This window comes from Stomoxys calcitrans, chromosome 5, assembly GCF_963082655.1.
Source record: "Stomoxys calcitrans chromosome 5, idStoCalc2.1, whole genome shotgun sequence".
Taxonomy (NCBI): Eukaryota; Metazoa; Arthropoda; class Insecta; order Diptera; family Muscidae; genus Stomoxys; species Stomoxys calcitrans.
This window is the reverse complement of record NC_081556.1, coordinates 36,792,111-36,813,535: the sequence shown is the minus strand read 5'-3', so window position 1 is coordinate 36,813,535 and position 21,425 is coordinate 36,792,111. Positions and strand designations below refer to the sequence as shown.

The 21,425-nt window shown below is 43.4% G+C and overlaps 2 protein-coding genes across 4 annotated transcripts in view; both read right to left on the bottom strand.

Annotated features, from left to right (window-relative positions):
- The window catches only part of LOC106091466 (dopamine receptor 2), a 135,681-nt gene that overhangs the window by 66,807 nt on the left and 47,449 nt on the right, over positions 1 to 21,425 (bottom strand). The gene's annotated exons all lie outside the window — the stretch shown is intronic.
- LOC131997874 (glutamic acid-rich protein-like) lies at positions 10,200 to 20,055 on the bottom strand (the record flags this gene model as incomplete). Its single annotated transcript, XM_059369730.1, has 3 exons — positions 10,200 to 10,541; positions 18,496 to 18,537; positions 20,008 to 20,055. Coding segments are annotated over 3 exons (432 nt in total), but the record flags the coding sequence as incomplete, so codon positions are not given.

Here is a 21,425-nt window from a genome sequence, read left to right as displayed (position 1 = left end):
TGGTAGTATACTGTCAATCTTGTCTGAGTGCCTGTGAAACTTGAAGGATTCTTGAAAAACATTTTCTTGCTTTGACATCTAAGCCCACCCCAATGTCTTCTGTGATTTTATTTAGTTTGTGGTATAGATCTGTGTTTGTTTTTTATATGGCCTATTTCCGGTTATGCTTAATTTTATGGCAATCATGCAGAGACATGGAATATATAAAAATCCCAACAATAATATATAAAAGTAAATAAATTTTATTTTAGTTGTATTTTATTGTAAAACCAATGGAAATATTATGGTTGCCCAAAAAGTAATTGCGGATTTTTCATATAGTCGGCGTTGACAAATTTTTCAACGGCTTGTGGCTCTGTAATTGCATACTTTCTTCTGTCAGTTATCAGCTGTTACTTTTAGCTTGCTTTAGAAAAAAATTGCGCGAAATTTTGTTTACATTTGTTTGTTTGGCGTCAATTTTAATATGGAGCCCACAAAGGAGCATTTTCGTCATATTTTGCTTTATTATTTCCGTAAAGGAAAAAACGCAGAGCAGGTTGCTAAAAAGTTACGAGATGTGTATGGTGATAAAGCCTTAAAAGGAATACAGTTTCAAAATTGGTTTCGCAAATTCCGTTCTGGTGATTTTTCACTTAAAGATGAGCCACGTTCAGGTCGGCCAAATGAAGTTGATGATGACCAAATCAAAGCATTAATCGAATTGGATTGTCATGCAACTGAGCGTGAGATAGGAGAGAAGTTAAATATACCAAAATCAACCGTTCATTATCACATAAAAATCTTGGACTGGTGAAAGAGCTTGACATTTGGGTACCACATGTATTGAAAGAAATTCATTTAACACACCGAATCAACGCTTGTGATATGCACCTTAAAAGCAATGAATTCGATCCGTTTTTAAAACGAATCATAACTGGAGATGAAAAATGGATTGTTTACAACAACGTTAGTCGAAAACGATCATGGTCCAAGCATGGTGAACCAGCTCAAACCACTTCAAAGGCTGATATCCACCAAAAGAAGGTTATGCTGTCTGTTTAGTGGGATTGGAAGGGTGTGGTATATTTTGAGCTGCTTCCAAGGAACCAAACGATTAATTCGGATGTTTACTGTCAACAATTGAACAAATCGAATACAGCCATCAAGGAGAAGCGACCAGAATTGATCAATCGTAAAGGTGTCATAGTCCACCAGGACAACGCTAGACCGCACACATCTTTGGTCACTCGCCAAAAACTGAGTGAGCTTGGCTGGGAACTTTTGATGCATCCACCATATAGCCACCATATGACCTTGCACCATCAGACTACCATTTATTTCGATCTTTGCAGAACTCCTTAAATGGTAAAACTTTCGGCAATGGTGAGGCTATAAAATCGCACTTGGTTCAGTTTTTTGCAGATAAAGGCCAGAAGTTCTATGAGCGTGGAATACTAAATTTGCCAGGAAGATGGCAAAAGGTTATCGAACAAAATGGCAATTATATATTTGATTAAAGTTCATTCTAAGTTTTATTCTAAATGCATTTACTTTCTCTTAAAAAATCCGCAATTACTTTTTAGGCAACCGAATATTTGTGTTAGCCATAGTTGCTTTGGAGAATAACAAACTTATTTCTGAAAGTTGAGATATTGAGAAGCATTGGGGGTAGATGTATTGAGGTTAGCTTGTAGAGGCACAAATATCCCTTGCTCCTTAATGGAATAATCATGAGAAAATTAGTTGTAGAAGAAGTAGCCTTTAATGGCCATCTACGATTAGACTCACTAATCACATCGGTCTATGAACAGATATAGCTCCCATATAAACCGATCCCCGGATTTGATTTCTTGAGCCGTTAGAAGACTCCACTCAAAGACTTGAGTTATGTCTTCCAAAATCCATGCCAAGTATGATCCGAATCGGTTTATAAAGAGATATAGCGCCCATATAAACCGACCCCCGGTTTTGACTTCTTGATGACCTATAAGCCTTAATTTTTATACCCTCCACCATAAGATGGGGGGTATACTAATTTCGTCATTCTGTTTGTAACTACCCGAAATATTCGTCTGAGACCCCATAAAGCATATATTTTCTTGATCGTCGCGACATTTTATGTCGATTTAGTCATGTCCGTCCATCTGTCCGTCCATCTGTCCGTCCGTCTGTCCGTCCCTCCGTTTGTCTGTCGAAAGCACGCTAACTTTCGAAGGAGTTAAGCTAGCCGCAAGAAATTTTGCACAAACACTTTTTATTAGTGTAGGTCGGTTGGGATTGTAAATGGGCTTTATCGGTCCATGTTTCGATATAGCTGCTATATCAACCGATCTTGGGTCTTGACTTCTAGAGCCTCTAGAGTGCGCAATTCTTATCCGATTGGAATGAAATTTTGCACGACGTGTTTTGTTATGATATCCAACAACTGTGCTAAGTATAGTTCAAATCGGTCCATAACCTAATATAGCTGCCATATAAACCGATCTTGGGTCTTGACTTCTTGAGCCTCTAGCGTGCGCGATTCTTATCCGATCAGAATGAAATTTCGCACAACGTGTTTTGTTATGATATTCAACAATTGTGCTAAGTATGGTTCAAATCGGTCCATAACCTGATATAGCTGCCATATAAACCGATCTTGGGTCTTGACTTCTTGAGCCTCTAGAGGGCACAATTCTTATCCGATTGGAATGGAATTTCGCACGACGTGTTTTGTTATGATACCCAACAACTGTGCCAAGTATGGTTGAAATCGGTTCATAACCTGATATAGCTGTCATATAAACAAATCGAGGGATTTGACTTCTTGAGCTTCTAAAGGGCGCAATTCCTATCCGATTTGGCTGAAATTTTGCATGACGTATTTTATTTTTACTTTCAACAACTGTGTCAAATAAGGTTCAAATCGGTTCATAACCTGATATAGCTGCCATATAAACCGATCTGGGATCTTGACTTCTTGACCCCAAGAGGTCGCAATTATTATCCGATATGCCTGAAATTTTGTACGATGGATCCTCTCATGACCATCAACAAACGTGTTTATTATGGTCTGAATAGGTCTATAGCCCGATACAGATCCCATATAAATCGTTCTCTCTATTTTACTTCATGAGCCCCAATGGGCGCAATTCTTATACGAATTGGCTGAAATTTTACACAGGTCTCCAACATATAATTTAATTGTGGTCCGAACCGGACCATATCTTGATATCGTTTTAATAGCAGAGCAACTCTTTTCTTATATCCTTTTTTGCCTAAGAAGAGATGCCGGGAAAAGAACTCGACAAATGCGATCCATGGTGGAGGGTATATAAGATTCGGCCCGGCCGAACTTAGCACGCTTTTACTTGTTTAGTATTTAGAACGCACAACAAGCCGACTTCTGGCTTAGGTGCATTTCCTTAGAGGCTTGGGGCGAATTAATATTTGAACCTTCTTTTCAACCTAACCTTACCTAACCTGCTTGATTTTTCTATTTAGAGGACGCTATTCTTGTCCGATTTGGCTGAAATTTTGTATGACATTCAACAGATGTGTCAAGTATGGTTCGACGAGCTTAGACCTGATATAGGTAAGGTGTTTAAGTGGCAGTCTGCCATCAGACTCACTTAGACGTTTTGGTCCATTGTAATACCACAGGAACAGAGGAAGGAAAATGCCTTCTAGTTCCAACCGTTGAACTATGCAGATCACTTTAAAAAGCCCAACATTTTGCGATTGTTCACATCCTTAGCAGATGTCAGACAGGCGCTCAAAGAAACGAACGAGAACCTTAAGTAGAACTCCTTCTGACTGCTAGTGTTCACAGAAGGTGTTCTATATTCTCTTCTTCTTCGATGTTCTCACAGCTTTTGCAAAAGTCGCTGCTGTCAATTGTCGGTCTGTCAGCATGTTTCCCGATTAGACAGTGACCAGTCATCACGGACACAATGTCTTAGACGTCTGTTATAGTCAATTTCGGCAAAGCGGTTGACTTCTTCACGTTCTCTTCAAATCTGATTTAGCTTCCGTATAAACCGACCTCCCAATTATACTTCTTGAGCCTCTAGAGGTCCTCTGAACTCCAAAATGCGTGTGAAGTATGGTCTGAATTGGTTTAAAACCTGCTAAGTCTCTAATGCTACCGATCTCCCGATTTCACTTCTTGGGCTGTAAGAAGGCGCAGTTCTGATTTGGCTGTAGGTTTGCACATCGTCCACTACTCTGACCTTCAATATATGATCTCCCGATTTTACATCTTAAGTCCTCTAGGGTGCGATTTTTATTCGATTTGGTTAAAGTTTTAAGGTTAAAATTTTAAGATTCGGCCCGGCAGGACTTAGCTCACTGTTACTTGTTAATTATTTCAAAATATCCTTAAACGTTAATTTGGTTTTCTTTTTGCATATGTCAATCTTCTTTGATCAAGCGACAACATTTCTTAAGAATAATATTTTTTTTAATGAATTAAATTGCTGTTCAAAATTTCACTTTTACTTATAATGAAGGAATATTGTTTTCCTAACCTAAGGATATTTGGTTTTGCCAACAAAACAAAATCAGCTTTCACTTGTGAGCTTCCTAAAATGATGATGCGAATAAGAATTTTTCAACTATCTCCACACATTTCTGCTGTGGCTTCATGCAGCATTCAAGGGAAATTTTGTATGCCAAGGACTTTGTTATCAAATAGCCCAGAGAAAGTTTGCTTTTAGTTTATTTTAATTTTAAGAAATTCCAAGCATTAGAAGACTCACACCTCTGTGCGAATAAAACGAAACCAAACCCAATTCGGTTGCAGAAACTTTTGCCAGATATTGAATCAACATACAGTCAGTCTGTCTGTTGGATTTCCGGTCCATGGCGACCCTCAATGCTGGGGTTGATGCTAAGCAAGGGTCTGTCCTAATTTTGAAAACTTTCTTGTTGGTGGTTACTTTGTGGCTGATTGTTTGCTTATCTTTAAGCTACAACTTTTTCAAGAAAATTTCTTGATTTTATTTGTCTTGTTATCTTTGCTTAAGAACTTGATGTTGTTGTTCGAGTTTGTTTTTATCCTATGGAAACTAAATCAACACCAAAGAGTTACTTAGCTGGAATTTTAAAAAAATTAAAATTAAGTTTAATAACGAAACATTGTGACTTGCCAGAATACGTTGTACTGTGAATTGAAGTTTTCAAGTAGTTTAGTATTCCACAAAACAATTTGAGGGCATAAAATTACTGGAAAGTGCCATATTGCATTCAAGTAAGCAAACATACTTTTATTTGATATCCCGATAGGTCTTTGTAATATGGCGATTTCACCCATACTTATCATTGAATTTTGATTTCAGATTCGTTTCTAGTCCCAAATACGGCCTGGGCCCTCCGAGCCAACTCCTGGCTACGTCGGTGTCCGATAGAGTTGTTTTAGGCGTGAAACCCCCACCAGTGTTGACTCAAATGCATAGGCATGTCTTACTTGAACCCCCAGAACCTTTAATGTGATCCACCTATAATGCTGATCAGACTGGATCTGCTTGGTGGTTTAGAGGAGGGTAATCCCAAGACACTTGACACCAACTTTAAATGTAGTAGTCGTACTCTACGAGACCTAATGACGGGACAAGGAGACGAAGAAATATGAGAAAAAAATAGGCAGCAAACACCAATCCAATACGCCCACATCTTTGATCATTCCCGGAGGTCTGTGCCACTTAGTGGTTTGAGGGTCTATGAGCACTTGACGGCCTTGAGGATTTTATAGCACCCCCTTTGTTTCCTATACGTCGAGAAATCCTAAAGACGCATTTGCATCCCAAGATGGAAAACCCGTACCTCTGTAGACGCGAATATAGAAAAAACAAAAGCTCAATCTTTTCCAATCATCCTCAAGATAGCTACTTGCATTACGTTGGATGGCAATGTGCTCATATGGCCTATGGCGGAACACAATTCCTTGTTGTAGGTTGGGTTAGGTTGAAAAGAGGGAGCGGATATTAATCCGCCCCATGCCACTATGGACATACACTTAAGCCAGTTAACGACTTGTTGAAAGCTCTATCTCCTTGTGGTAACTCCTATAATAGAGCTCAATGACCCCATATCAAAAGCCAGCATTACCTGCGTCCACGTTTGGTCTATGGTAGTCCCTTGAGTATTTGCAGTTCGGCATAAACGCAAGATTTCCACTTCAGCAACGACTTCGCATTGGCCATTCCCTTTTGAAGGCCCTCTAGTGCTTCGCTGGCCGTGTGGGAGTCACTTCTGGAACAGCTGTCGGTCTTTTTATTTCCCAGAATACCATCGTGTCTGAAAACTTAAACATTACGCCAAGCACTTGGATTCTAAGGCCTGTGTTCAAATTCAAGGCCTTTTGCCATATTGCCTACTTTAATCCTTCATTTCAAAGGCGATAAATCCCTTAACGGTATTTTAATTGTGGCTATCGCAGTGATACAGACCTCAACCTCAATAGACCGTCCACTTGTCCGGAATAGTCGCAGCGACAGAGAGAAAACCCCCAAACCCGTCCTTGCTTCTTCATTAGAGCGATCAGTCATCCTCAAAAACAGTCTGGCTCCTTAACCTCTCTTTCGTGAAGGCGAATCTTTCTCAGTCTATCCTCTGCATCCTCAAAAACAGCCCGGCTCCTTAACCTCTCTTTCGTAATGGCGAATCTTTCTCAGTCTATCCTGTGCATTTACAGTTTTCAGAAAGAAACTGTGGCCATACACCCCTCCTGCAACATGCCGGACTTTCTCGGCTTGAACGTAAATTTGGTGACACAATTCCCATTAAAGATGATAATAGGTTGCATATTAAGCATGGCTTCCAAACTGTTTGCGGTGTGAAGCTCAATATTCCCCTAAAATCCGATGTCGATCTTTGGATTTTTTACCAGGACTCCCCGTCCTCCTTCCCGACCAAATGCCTGTGCTTCTCTCTTCCGACTTCCTACCCAACCCAACTTCCTACCCAACTTCCTATCCAACTTCCTACCCAACTTCCTACCCAACTTCCTGTCCAACCCCCTGTACACACTCACTGTACACTCACACTCTACACCATCGCTCACATTGTACATCCTCACTGTACACCATCCTTGTGCACACCTTGAACTCCCTCCTTGTCCAATTCCCTGTCCACCGCCTGTATTTCCTCCCTGTCCTAGTTCCTGTTCTCATCTCTGTCCTTGAACTGTCCTTCTCCCTGTCAAACATGTCCTCTCTGCCCTCCTCCATGTGGGCAAGCTATTTCGTTCTCCCTGTTTTCCTTTTTGTCTAATTCCCGTTTTCCTGTCAACTCTTTATTACTTACCCCTGTATTACTCCACCGCGTCCTCCTCGATATCCTCCTCTATTTCCTTCTTGATGTCGTTCTCCCTGTCACCTACCCTGTCGTTCATGTCGTACCGTCGTACGCTCTGTCATCCTTTCTATCCTCCTCCAAGTGCTCCTCCATATGCACCTCCGTGTCCCGCTCCATGTCCTTCTCCATATCCTACTCCCTATCGTCGTCCATGTTCACTAGTTGCCCTTCCTTTTCAGCCAGTCCATTTCCCTGTCGCCCAGCTTGTCGTCTTCTATCTGACTTCCTGACCAACCACCCTGTAAACTCTCACTGTACACTCTCACTGTACACTCACACCGTACACTCACACTGTACACACTTGCTGTACACTCACACTGTACATCCTCACTGTACACCCTCCTTGTGCATACCCTGAACTCCTTCCTAGTTCAATTGCCTGTCCACCGCCTTCATTTCCTCCCTGTCCTAGTTCCTGTTCTCATCTCTGTCCTTGTAACTATCCCTGTCCCTGTCAAACATGTCCTCTCTGTTCTCCTCCATGTGGGCAAGCTATGTCTTTCGCCCTGTTTTCCTTTTTGTCTAATTCCCTTCTTCCTGTCAGCTCTATATCACTTATCCCTGTATTACTCCCTGCCCTACACCGCGTCCTCCTCGATGGCCTTCTCGATGTCGTTCTCCCTGTCACCTACCCTGTCGTTCACACTGTCGTACGCTCTGTCATCCTTTCTATCCTCCTCCAAGTGCTCCTCCAAGTGCTACTCCATGTGCACCTCCCTGTCCCGCTCCATGTTCTTCTCCATATCTTTCTCCCTTTCGTCGTCCGTGTTTACCTTGCTGCCCTTCCTTTTCTGCCAGTCTAACTCCCTGTCGCCCAGCCTGTCGTCTTCCATGTCATCCTTTTCCCTATTCAACACCCTGACCTCCATATCCTCTTCCCTGCCGTCCACTCTGTCTTCATCCCTTCTTTTCTGTAATTCTTCCTTACTTTAATTCTTCCTACTCCTTATTGTACTCCTTCCTTTTCTCTTCTTTGTCGTTTTTCTTGTGCAATATCCTGTCCACCCCCTGTAGTTTTCCCTTTACTTTTCTACATCCTACTCCTTGTCGTCCCCCTCTCCAACTTCCTGTCATCCTACTAGTTCTCCTCCCTATCCAATCCCCTGTCTAAATCCCTGTCCTTCTCCACATCCTAATCCCTCTAGTCATAACTTTTCTCTTCCCTGTCTGACGCCCTGTCGACCGCTCTGTTGCCCTCCCTGTTCTCTTCCCAGTCACCCTCCCTGTCACCTAAATGTCATTCGCCATATCCCATTCCATGTCGTCCTCTCTCCAACTCCCTGTCGTTCTCCCTGCCTTTCTTCCGGCCCCCCTCTCTGTCCACCTACCTGTCCAACACCCAGTCCTCCTCCGTGATGTTCACACCGTCGAACTTTCTGTCATCCTCTACACCTCCATATCCTTATCCATATCCTACTTCCATTAAACCTTTCCGTTCACCTTCCGGTCCTTCCGGTCCTACCAGTCCAACTCCCTATCAACCAGACTGTCGCCTTCCCTGTCGCTGTTCTTACTGTCTACTCTGTGGTCCTCCCTGTCAATTGTCTGTCCTCCTCCCTTTCCGTCACTCTACTTTCCTCCCTATGCCACACTCCAAATTCAATATCCTGCTTCCTGTCGTCCACTCTGTCTTCGTCCCTGTAATCCTTTCTGATCTCTTCCCTGTCAACCTCGTTGTCGTCCTTTTTGTCCAACATCCTGTCCACCACCTGTACTTCTCCCTTTCCTTCTCAACATCGTACTCCCTGTCGTCTTCCTTCCCCAACTCCCTGTCGTCCAACTGTTCTTTTGCCTATACCACTCCTTGTCTAACCCCTTGTTCATTTTCCTGTCCAACTCCCGCTCCAACTACCTCTCTACCTCCCTGTCGTACACTCTTTTGTCCTCCCTGTTCACCACCCTATTTTCTTACCCGTTCACCTTCCTGTTCTCCATCTGTCTTCCCTGTTAACATCTCTGTCATCCTTTCTGTCCTATTCTCCGTCCAACACGCTGTCCACCCTGGCCTCTTCCATTATATTTTCCATATCCTCCTCCCTAACGTCCACTTTGTCCTTCTTCCTATCATCCTCTCTTTAATCCCGCCTGTCCTCCTTCCTGTTGTCCTTCTTGTCTAACTCCCTGTCCGCTTCCTGTACTTTTCTCTGTCCTCATCACTATCCTACTCTCAAATCTCGGTCATCATGCCTGTTGTCCATTAAGTCGTCCTCGATGTTCTCCCATCCTCCCTGTCACCATCCTTCTGGTCCTCCACTCTGTCGTCCTACATGTCATCCCCTTTTCTGTCGTCCTATTTGTCGTCCTTCTTGTCCAACACCCTGTTCACCCCCTGTTTTTGCCTGTGTACCTCAATTCCATCTTCCTTCAACTCACTTCGCCCCCTGTCGTCTTCCCTGCTCTCCTCCCTGACCCCATGTCCAACTCGCTATCAACCACTCTGCCGTCCTTCCTGTCAACATCCCTATCATCTTCCTTGTCTCCCTCCCTGTCATATACCCTGTTCTCTTCTCTCTCTAACTCTCTGTCCTCCTTCCTGTCGAATACCCTGTTCTCCTCCATGCCCAATACGCTGTCCTACTCCTCGTCGATGTTCTTCTTCCATGTCTCCCACTATTTCGTCCACCCTGTCATCCATCCTGTAATTCTACCTGTCCACCTTCCTGTCGTCCATCTTGTCCAATTCCCTGTTCACCCCTTGTACTACTCTCTATCCTCATCCCTGTCTTTCTCCATATCATACTACCTGTCGTCCTTCCTCTCTAACTGCCCGTCGTCCACTTTGTCGTTCTTCTCCCTGTAGCCGTCCCTGTGGTCTTCTATGGCATCTACTCTGCCGTTATCCCTGTCCTTCTCCATGTCCAACTTCATTTTGTCCTTCCTTTCTAACTACTCTCGTTCTCTTTGCCATTCTTGCTGTCCCCCTTTCGTTCAAACTCCCTGTTCTTCTCCCAGTCATCATCCTTGTCCTCCTTCTTGTCCTCCTCCTTGTCCTCTTCCTTGTCCTCCTCCTCCTTGTCCTCCTGCTTGTCCTCCTCCTTGTCTTTCTCCTTGTCCTCCTCCTTGTCCTTCTCCATGTCTTCCTCCTTGTCCTCCTCCTTATCCTTCTCCTTGTCTTCCTCCTTGTCCTCCTTCTTGTCCTCCTCCTTGTCCTCCTCCTTGTCCTCCTCCTTGTCCTCCTCCTTGTCCTCCTCCTTGTCCTCCTCCTTGTCCTCCTCCTCCTCCTCCTACTTGTCCTCCTCCTTGTCCTCCTCCTTGTCCTCGTCCTTATCATCCCCCTTGTCCTCCCCCTTGTCCTCCTTCTTGTCATCCTCCTTGTCATCCTCCTTGTCATCCTCCTTGTCATCCTCATTGTCCATTTTCTTGTCATGTTCTGTTCCCTGTTCCAATTCCTTTTTTCCTCCTTCTTTCTACATGTCCTTCTCCCTTTCCCTCAAACTATTCCCCTGCGTTTCCTCTTCCCTCCTCCCATATGTGAGCCCTAGACTCACGTACACTTTAGGCTAACTCCACGCTTCCACCCGAGCATCCCCCTACAAAACAGGCGGATTTCCCCCGGTTACTATCTCTAAAGTTTGCATTGATCCTTGCATATTTGCATTGATTATCTTGACGCATAGTAAATTATTCTTCAACCCGGAGATATTTTGGTGGACTCCCTCGAACCCAATATCCAAGTTGTTAAAACTGATTTAGTCGGATTATGTTTCCAGCCCTCACTTTGTAGAGGGCTGGATTCACCTAATTTCCTTTGTGAGTACCCATAGTTCCGGAGACCACTATAACTAGTTATTCTTGCGCAGAGGTATGTGGCACTTTGTTACAACATCCCCTGCTGATCCCTGTACCCTCGCCTCTCTCCTAGGCTTGGTACTAGCAAGTGAATTGGGTCCTTGGAGACGGTGTACAGTACAATGTACAGTAGCTGTATGTGGACTGATGTTGTAGCCACATTTGAATGTGCAGGAGGCAATCCTCCGCTCTTATAGGCGATCTAGCTCTATCGGAAACATGACGGCCATTGGTCATTTAAATGCCCCAATAACTCGCCTTGTCGTATCGAACATTATAGGCACTCAGTATTCAAGCAATAGCCGACCGGACGGAGCCTCTCGACCTCTCTCACTAAGACTCTCCACTCAATACCGCTGATTGTGAATGACTGCAGTCGCAGCTACTTCGTATGGAGCATTCAACTATCCGCAACCTGTGGACGCATCCGGCTTAGCTTCTCCTGTGAAGTTTCACCCTGTGTGATGCTCATAGTTATCCCGTGCCGGGAGGTTTTAGTGATCATATTTGTCAGTGAATGTTTTTATCCTACAGTTGGATATTGAAGATTTTGTCTTTTGGAAAATTCCAAAATGTTGTCTGTTTTCTTGACATAAAATTTTGTTCAAGTATATCGGAAATCAGGATTTTTATCTCCGAATTAAATTCATAGCCCTTTTGGGGGATTTTTAATGAAAATTTCGGTTTTTATGCTATTTTCTGAGAAGATTTGATTAAAAAATCAATTTTTGTTAGCTAAACTGAACGTTATATTGAATTAATCACGCCCTGCTTCTACTCTAGGATTATGTTACTGAAAACATGACATAATATTATTATGAAATGTTTCCCTGTGCTTGCTCGCTTTTGTATCCATTGCTAATGCTGCCATGCCACCGTACACCATGGCGTATAACGTATGAAAATTCATCATACGTCCAGTGTACCAATGGATGTTAAAAATTCCAAGAATTCATATAAAATTTTATGACAAGATTTTCATTCCACCGTTTGTCAATGCTTTTGTGAATAAATTTGCACAACATTTCTTGGAAGTCGAAGCCGCGGTAAGGTCAATGGACTTTTGGCTATAGGATAAATATTTATGTTGGCCCTATAATCCCTAAATATACAGCATTAAGTCAATGACTCCAGAGCGTTATTAAATTTCGTGACCAGTTTCAGGGAAATGCAAAAAGTAAGGCTAAATCGAATAAGCTTAGAATTTTTTTTTTTATTGTTTAAAGAGAAAACAAGAAAAAAATGCTTTGCGAAATGCTTGTTAGGTATTTGTGGGACTAAATTTTTAAAGTAAATGTCTGGAATTTCTTTTGTTTATTATATCAGATTTTCACTGGCATAACATTTATGAAATTTTTATACCCTCCACCATGGGATGAGGGTATACTAATCTAGTCATTCCGTTAGTAACACCTCGAAATAATCGTCAAGGCATTTGATGGGGTCTGGCACGGTGCACCACTATCAAAGCTTGTCGCATTTGGTGTCGGTAATGGCTTCGTTTGATTTATTTCGAGCTGTCTCAGAGATCGCACTATTCGAGTCGTTATAGATGGGTTCTCCGCCAATGAGCACAAATTGACCGCAGGTGTACCCCAGGGCTCTGTTCTTTCTCCTTCTATTTTTCTAATTTTAATCAACGATCTGTTGGGTCAGACATCGAATCCGATCTACTTTTTTTGCGGATGACAGTAATCTCTGTGATTCGTACTCATTCGACCATAGGCGACTTGGCCTTCGAGAGATTGAGGACAAGAGGCGGGTTATGGACGATACACACTGCCAGGATTTGCTGGCCATTTCTGAGTGGGGTCGAATGAATCGAGTAGATTTTAATGCGCGGAAGTCTCAGTGCTGCTGGAAGTCTCATTCGCTGACCCATTACGATCATCTTTGTCTATCAACGGTGTAGATGTTGAGCAATCAGAAGCTCTTGATGTTCAGGGCATGAAAATCCAAAGAGTGATGTCCGTTGGGCTAAACATGTATTCGAGTGTCGAAAGAAGCATTCAAGTGTTTAGGCTTCCTTAAACGGTGTAAGAATTCTTAACATCTACACCACTTTCATAAGGCCGAAAATGGAGTACAACTCACATGTATGGGTTGGAGATACAAAATCATCCCTGGAGATACTGGACCGTGTACAGAGGAGAGCGATGGCGTTGATTGGGGACAGTGGGGTAACCAACTATATTGCCTCCCTTCATCATCTTCGCAATGTGGGTTGTTTGGAGCTGTTCTAACGGTACTTTCATGATGTGTTTTCGTCTGATATTCGTCTTCTTATTCCAAATGTAAGGATGTATGTCAGGGATACCAGACAGAAACTCACACCCGTTTGTAATTGATTGGCCAGCGGACCGCACAAGCATTATAGAGAGAATTCTTATTTCGCCCGAACCGTTCGTATGTGGAATCGACTTCCGGTTAATGTTTTTCCCACCCACTTTGACATACAAAGATTTAAGACAAATGTCAATAAGCACTACATCCTATTCCCTCCCTCGAATTCCTAATTTCCTCTCGCCAACGCAATGCTCTGCATTCATAGGGGACTTCCCCTGCGTGTTGGTTGACAGGAAAAACAAAATTACGAATCTGTAGCCAATTGTACCAGCATATAAGACCATTATCGCATTTTGCTTTCCTAATATCAGATCTCGAAATTTGTTTCCACATTTAGCTTATGTTCATCCTTCTGATTAATCAAAAATTTCTTGGCATTACATTTTTTGGTTTAAATGATAAATCATACAAAAACTCCAGCAGGATATGGCGAATTCCTTACTTTATGTATGTTAAGCCAATCAAAATGATGTTTAATTTATTTTCAAGGAGAGAGAGCATTTGAAAACTCACAGCAACGCTTCCTTCACTCCCTTGCAAGCATATTGAGTTTTCTTTTTATTGCTATCACAATAAGCACTCTTAGACTTCTTTATGATTGTTTTTTCTTTTTTGTGTGTGTGTGTGTGAGTGTGTGTGAGTTTGCATTCTAACAGAAATAAATTAAATTTTATGAGAATTAAAGAAGAATAACAACAACAAAATAAACAAAACATTTCAGTTTATTATCTTCACATGTAATGGGCCAAGGCTGCTTTTATCATCTTTCCCACCATGCTACCTCCCAATCATGGGATGAATGATAAAATCGTTGGCATATATTCCCGGAAATACAAAGCAATAAAGAAATGCCAAAGATTATATTGAATTTGAAAATTTTTTGGTAAGCTCGTATCAATGAATTGAAATATGATCATCGTTAATAATTCATAGGGAGCATATTAATTTGCAAACCAATTGAAAACATTTATTACCCTGTTCGGAGGAAGAAAACAAGGAGGGAAAAGTCGTAAAGCAATAAACCCTAAGAGCTTTAGATTATTCGTTTTTTTATTTTTTTCATTTGAACATACACAAACCCTGTGTAAGCATTTTATATCAGCATATAGTAAATGGAGGTATAGCAAAATATCTACAAAAAAATTACCATTTTTATTTAAAATATATACAATAGCACAAATAGCCAATAAAATATTAGAATATTTGAATTTTTTTGCTTTCAATTCTATGACTTCTTCTCTTGGTTGCTCGAAAGGGGTTGGACTATTGGAAAATGTGTTTTATTGCTCCTTGCAAGATAACTAAATAAACAAACAGAGAAAAATGTTTAATTGAGTGTTAATATTGAAAAATGTGAATTTTTATATTTGAAAGGAAAGCTAATTGTATTATAGCCACCCCCATAGGATGGGGGGTATACTAATTTTGTTATGCCTTTGGAAACACCTCGAAATATTGATCTGATACGCAACAAAGTGTATATCATCTAGACATTCTAAACCGATTTAGCCATGTGGTTCTATCTATCGAAAGCACCAAAACTTTCGAAGGAATACAGATAGACGCACACATATTTCTAATAACTGTAGGTCAATTAGGATTCTATATATGCTACATCGTTCCATGTTTTGATATATCTGCCATATACGCCGATCTTGGATCTTAACTTCTTCAGCCTTTTGGGATCTTGAGTACTTGAGCCTCTGGACGATGCAATTCTTATCTGAATTGGCGGATATTTTGTACGTGGACTTCTTCTATAACCTTCAATATACATGTAAAATATGGTCTGAATCGGTCTATAACTCAATTAGCTTCAATATAAACCGATCTACCGATTTTATTTTCAGAGCCCAAAGAGGACGAAATTCTTATCCGATTTGGCTGTGATTTTGCAAAATGACTTCTTCTATGGTCTGCAAGACCAAGTATTCTTCGAATCGGTCCATGGGTTAGGTTAGGTTTAAGTGGCAGTCTGCCATCAGATACACATGAGACGTTTTCGTCCATTGTGTTACCACAGGAGCAGAAGAAGGAAAATGCCTTTTAGTTACTAACGTTGAACCATCCAGATCGCTTTCAAAAGCCCAATAACTTGTGAATGTTCACATCCTCTAAATCAAACCTAAAGCGGAACTCCTTCTGGCTGCTATTGCGGGACACACACATAGAAGGTGGTCTATATTCTCTTCTTCTTTGATGTCCTCACAGCTTCTGCAAAAGTCGTTGCTGTCTACCTTCAGTCTGTCAGCATGTTTTCCGATTAGACAGTGACCTGTCATGACGGACACAATGACTAAGATGTGTGTTCTAGCCAATGACCGCAAAGCGGTTGACCTCTTCGAGTCTAGATTAGGCTATACAGTTTTGGAATGCTCACAGCCCCCTGTTTGTGACAATCTATCATTCGTGGTCCTTCGGGCATGGTCCTGAAAACTTAACTTAAATGTCGCTAGAGGCATGTCCACTGATTCCAGTTTCCCTGTAAGATGTAAAGTAGTTCCTAGTCTCCGAAGCTCGTTCACTTTACAATTCCCTGGGCCCGGCACACAGAACAGTTGAATTTTGAACTGTTCAGCCAACTCGTTGAAAGATCTGCGACAGTCGAGGCCGGTTTTTGTGTTCAGCAATAGGTTCTGCAGGAATTTAATGGCTGTCTGAGAATCGTCGTTATGACATAATATCTTAGCCATTCCATTGCTTCTTTCATTGCAAGGATTATCGCTTGATGCACACTGCAGTGGTCGGGTAATATTTTCGATTTGACCAGTTCCAGATCTTTAGAGTACACCCCAAAGCCCACCTGGTCGTTTAGTTTGGAACCATCCGTATAGAATGTCCATGTAACTTCTGCTACAAGGGATATCGTAGTTCCAATCGGTTCTACCAGGAATAGTGGTACAGTACTTTTTAATGGGTGATTTTTTTGAGGTTAGGATTTTCTTGCATTAGTATTTGACAGATCACGTGGGATTTCAGACATGGTGTCAAAGAGAAAGATGCTCAGTATGCTTTGACATTTCATCATGAATAGACTTATTAACGAGCAACGCTTGCAAATCATTGAATTTTATTACCAAAATCAGTGTTCGGTTCGAAATGTGTTCATTCACCGTAACGTTGCGTCCAACAGCATCTTTGAAAAAATACGGTCCAATGATTCCACCAGCGTACAAACCACACCAAACAGTGCATTTTTCGGGATGCATGGGCAGTTCTTGAACGGCTTCTGGTTGCTCTTCACTCCAAATGCGGCAATTTTGCTTATTTACGTAGCCATTCAACCAGAAATGAGCCTCATCGCTGAACGGTGAATGAACACATTTCGAACCGAACACTGATTTTGGTAATAAAATTCAATGATTTGCAAGCGTTGCTCGTTAGTAAGTCTATTCATGATGAAATGTCAAAGCATACTGAGCATCTTTCTCTTTGACACCATGTCTGAAATCCCACGTGATCTGTCAAATACTAATGCATGAAAATCCTAACCTCAAAAAAATCACCCTTTATCACAAAGCGGCTCAAGTAGGGTGTAATTCACACTGCCTGGAACATAGGATTTTGCCTGCTTTCTCATTCCCAGTTAATCCGCTATGGCCCGGCACCCAAACTATGCGTATTTTGTCATCCTCAGCGAAGGCGTTAACCTCCTTCTTACACTGCAAGATATTTCGTGACCTTGCCATTGTTATTGCCCTAGAGACCATTCGACTGTCTGTAAAGATGTTCACACTCGAAGTCCTCTAGTTAGCACCACGTCACTTCACACATTCAGTGATCGCCCGGATCTCCGCCTGCAGGACCGTATTATGGTCAGGCAGTCGAAAACAGATCTCATTCATTGGGTTCTCAATGAAGACCCCCAGGCTCCCTCTGCCCCTAGCTTTTATCCATCCGAGTAACATGATCTTCCAGATGTCAATACTACGGTTCCGTCAATCCAAGACTATGCCGATGGCAGCAGTGCCTCGCACTCGACCTCAAGTGTCGTCTCAGGTATCCGATCGAAAACCTCTTCCCTTCCTTCCAGGTTTCCTATCGTCGCCTCGATTATACCGCGATGGTATGAGCTGCTCCCATCCTCAATCCATTCTCCCATCGAATAAAGTCTCATTGCCGCAGTGGCAGCCTTACACTTAATTTGTATGTTAATGGCTCGGATATCTAGAATAGTCTCCAGTGTCATAGTGGGCGTGGTCCTCATCGCTCCTCCTGTGCCTAGAAAACATGTTCTCTGAACCTGTCGTATGGTCCTTATGTTGCACTTTCTCTCCATAGCAGTCCACCAAACTACTGAGACGTAAGTATGTATTGGTCTTATCACTCTCCTGTAGAGCCAATGGACTATCCTCGGATTCAGGCACCATTTCGAGCCAACGGCCCGTCTACATAGTGTCCAACATCTGTGAGCCTTCTCAGTACGCTCCGGAATGTGACACTTCCAATTCAGTTTCCTGTCCAAGATCACACCTAAATATTTGCCCTTGCCAGATATCGAAATCTTTTTGTTGAGGAAAAGTGGTTCGTCAAATTGGCCTACCTTCGTCTTCCTCGTGAACATGCGTATTTCAGTCTTCTCTGCGTTAACATTAAGACCTCTGGGGCTAGCCCAGTCACATGCCATATGCAAGACCTTTTTAACCCTTCTGCATAGCTCGTTCGGATCCGTATACCTTAGAATTATTATAACATCGTATGCGTAGCAGACTGGTTCAAATCCCTCCTCAGTCAGCATCCGTAATAGGTCATTTATGGTGGACACCCATAGGAAAGGCGTTAAAATGCCCCCTGTGGCATGCCTTGTTCCACTTTCTCCTTTATATTTATGTCGTGGGACCCCCAACTTATCCAACTGTTCCTTAGCATATGGTTTATCCAGTCTCTAAGGACTGGGTCCACCCGGTACTGGTCTAAGGATTGGATCAATGTGTCGGTCCGCACAAAGCTAAACACCCCTTCGATGTTAATGCAGACCGCCATTGTGTACGTCTTGGCATCGAAGGATTCTTCTATTTTATGCACAACCTTGTGCAGGGCAGTCTCCACCGACCTTTCCTTGACATAGGAATGTTGTTTGTATTTGAGCAGTTTGCTGGATGTCCTACTCTTTATCATAGTGTCCACAATACCTTCCATGGTTTTGAGTAGGAAGGACGTAAGTCTATCAGTTCCTACGTCTAATGGACTTACGGGCTTAGGTATAAATTTCACCCTTGCCTCCTGCCAGGCTTTAGAAGCATATGTAAGTCCTAGGCACGCTGTGAAAATAGTGGCCAGATGAGGAGCCAGATAGTCCGCCTCCTTCTATAGTAACGCAGAAAATATTCCAACAAAGCCGGATGACTTAAATGGTTTAAACCTCCTCAAGGTCTCCTTAACCATAGACTTCATAATAATAAGCCCTCGATCAACCTCATTGTTCCTAAATTCATCTGTGTCCGTGTGTCCCATCTTCGCTTACGGAAAATGGGGTTTCTTTTAATAAAACGAATAAATTATTATACCCTTCATGATAGGGGGGGGAGCATGTCTGTCCGTCCGTCTGTCCGTCCGTCTGTCTGTCTGTCCGTCCGTCTGTCCGTCCGTCTGTCCGTCCGTCTGTCCGTCCGTCTGTCCGTCTGTCCGTCAGTCTGTCCGTCCGTCTGTCCGTCCGTCTGTCCGTCCGTCTGTCCGTCCGTCTGTCCGTCCGTCTGTCCGTCCGTCTGTCCTTCCGTCTGTCCGTCCGCCTGTATGTCCGTCTGTATGTCCGTCTGTCCGTCCGTCTGTCTGTCTGTCCGTCCGTCTGACCTTCCGTCTGTCCGTCCGTCTGTCCGTCCGTCCGTCTGTCTGTCTGTCCGTCCATCCGTCCGTCTGTATGTCGGTCTGTCCGTCCGTCTGTCCGTCCGTCTGTCCGTCCGTCTGTCCGTCCGTCTGTCCGTCCGTCTGTCCGTCCGTCTGTCCGTCCGTCTGTCCGTCCGTCCGTCTGTCCGTCCGTCTGTCCGTCCGTCTGTCCGTCCGTCCGTCTGTCCGTCCGTCTGTCCGTCCGTCTGTCCGTCCGTCTGTCCGTCCGTCTGTCCGTCCGTCTGTCCGCCCGTCTGTCCGTCCGTCTGTCCGTCCGTCTGTCCGTCCGTCTGTCCGTCCGTCTGTCCGTCCGTCTGTCCGTCCGTCTGTCCGTCCGTCTGTCCGTCCGTCTGTCCGTCCGTCTGTCCGTCCGTCTGTCCGTCCGTCTGTCCGTCCGTCTGTCCGTCCGTCTGTCCGTCCGTCTGTCCGTCAGTCTGTCTGTCCGTCCGTCTGTCCGTCCGTCTGTCCTTCCGTCTGTCCGTCCGCCTGTATGTCCGTCTGTATGTCCGTCTGTCCGTCCGTCTGTCTGTCCGCCTGTATGTCAGTCTGTATGTCCGTCTGTCCGTCCGTCTGTCTGTCTGTCCGTCCATCCGTCCGTCTGTATGTCGGTCTGTCCGTCCGTCTGTCCGTCCGTATGTCCGTCCGTCTGTCCGTCCGTCTGTCCGTTCGCCTCTCCGTCCGTCTGTCCGTCCGTCTGTCCGTCCGTCTGTCCTTCCGTCTGTCCGTCCGTCTGTCCATCCGTCTGTCCTTCCGTCTGTCCGTCCGTCTGCCCGTCCGTCTGTCCTTCCGTCCGTCCGTCTGTTCGTCCGTCTGTCCGTCCGTCTGTATGTTGAAAGCACTCTAACTTTCGAAGGAGTAAGGCAGCAGCTTGAAATTTTTATTACTTCCAATAACTGCGCCAAGTATGGCGCAAATCGGTACATAATCTGATATAGCTGTCATATAAACCGATCTGGAATATTGACTTCTTGAGCATCTAGAGGGCGCAATTCTCATCCGATTTGACTGAAATTTTGCACGTAGTGTTGTGGTGTTACTTCCAACAAATGTGCTAAGTAATGCACAAATCGGTGCATAACCTGATATAGCTGCCATATAAACCGATCTTGCATCTTGACTTCTTGAGCCTCTAGGGGGCGCAATTCTCATTCGATTTGAATGAAATTTTGCATGCTGTGCTTTATTATGACTTCTAATAACTGTGCCAAGTATGGCGCAAATCGGTGCATAACCTGATATAGCTACCATATAAACCGATCTTTGATTTCGACTTCTTGAGCCTCTAGTGGGCGCAGTTCTCATCCGATTTGACTGAAATTTTGCACGTGGTGTTTTGGTATTACTTCCAATGACTGCGTTAAGTGTGGTTTAAATCGGTACATGATTGGATATAGCTGCCATATATACAGATCTTGGGTCATGACTTCTTGAGCCTCTAGAGGGCGCAATTTTAGTCCGATTTGACTGAAATTTTGCATGAGGTGTTTTGTTATGACTTCCAATAACTACGCCCAGCATGGCGCAAATCGGTACATAATCTGATATAGCTGCCATATAAACCGATCTGGAAACTTGACTTCTTGAGCCTCTAGAGGGCGCAATTTTCTTCCGATTTGACTGAAATTTTGCACGTAGTGTTTTGGTATTACTGTCAACCACTGCACTAAGTATGGTTCAAATCGGATGTTTCGATATAGTTGCTTTATAAACCGATTTTGGGTCTTGACTTCTTGAGCCTCTAGAGGGCGCAATTCTCTTCCGATTTGGCTGAAATTTTGCACGAGGTGTTTTGTTATGACTTCCAATAACTGTGCCTAGTATGGCGCATATCGGTACATAACCTGATAAAGCTGCCATATAAACCGATCTTGGTTCTTGACTTCTTGAGCCTCTGGAGTCCGCAATTCTTATCAGATTTGGCTGAAATTTTGCACCAGGTGTTTTGTTATGACTTCCAATAACTGTGCCAAGTATGGCGCATATCGGTACATAACCTGATATATCTGCCATACAAACCCATCTAAAAACTTGATTTCTTGAGCCTCTAGAGGGCGCAATTGTCATCCGATTTGGCAGACATTTTGTACAACGGCTTCTCTTATGACTTTCAATTTTTGCTTCTTGAGCCCCTACAAGGCGCAATTCTTATC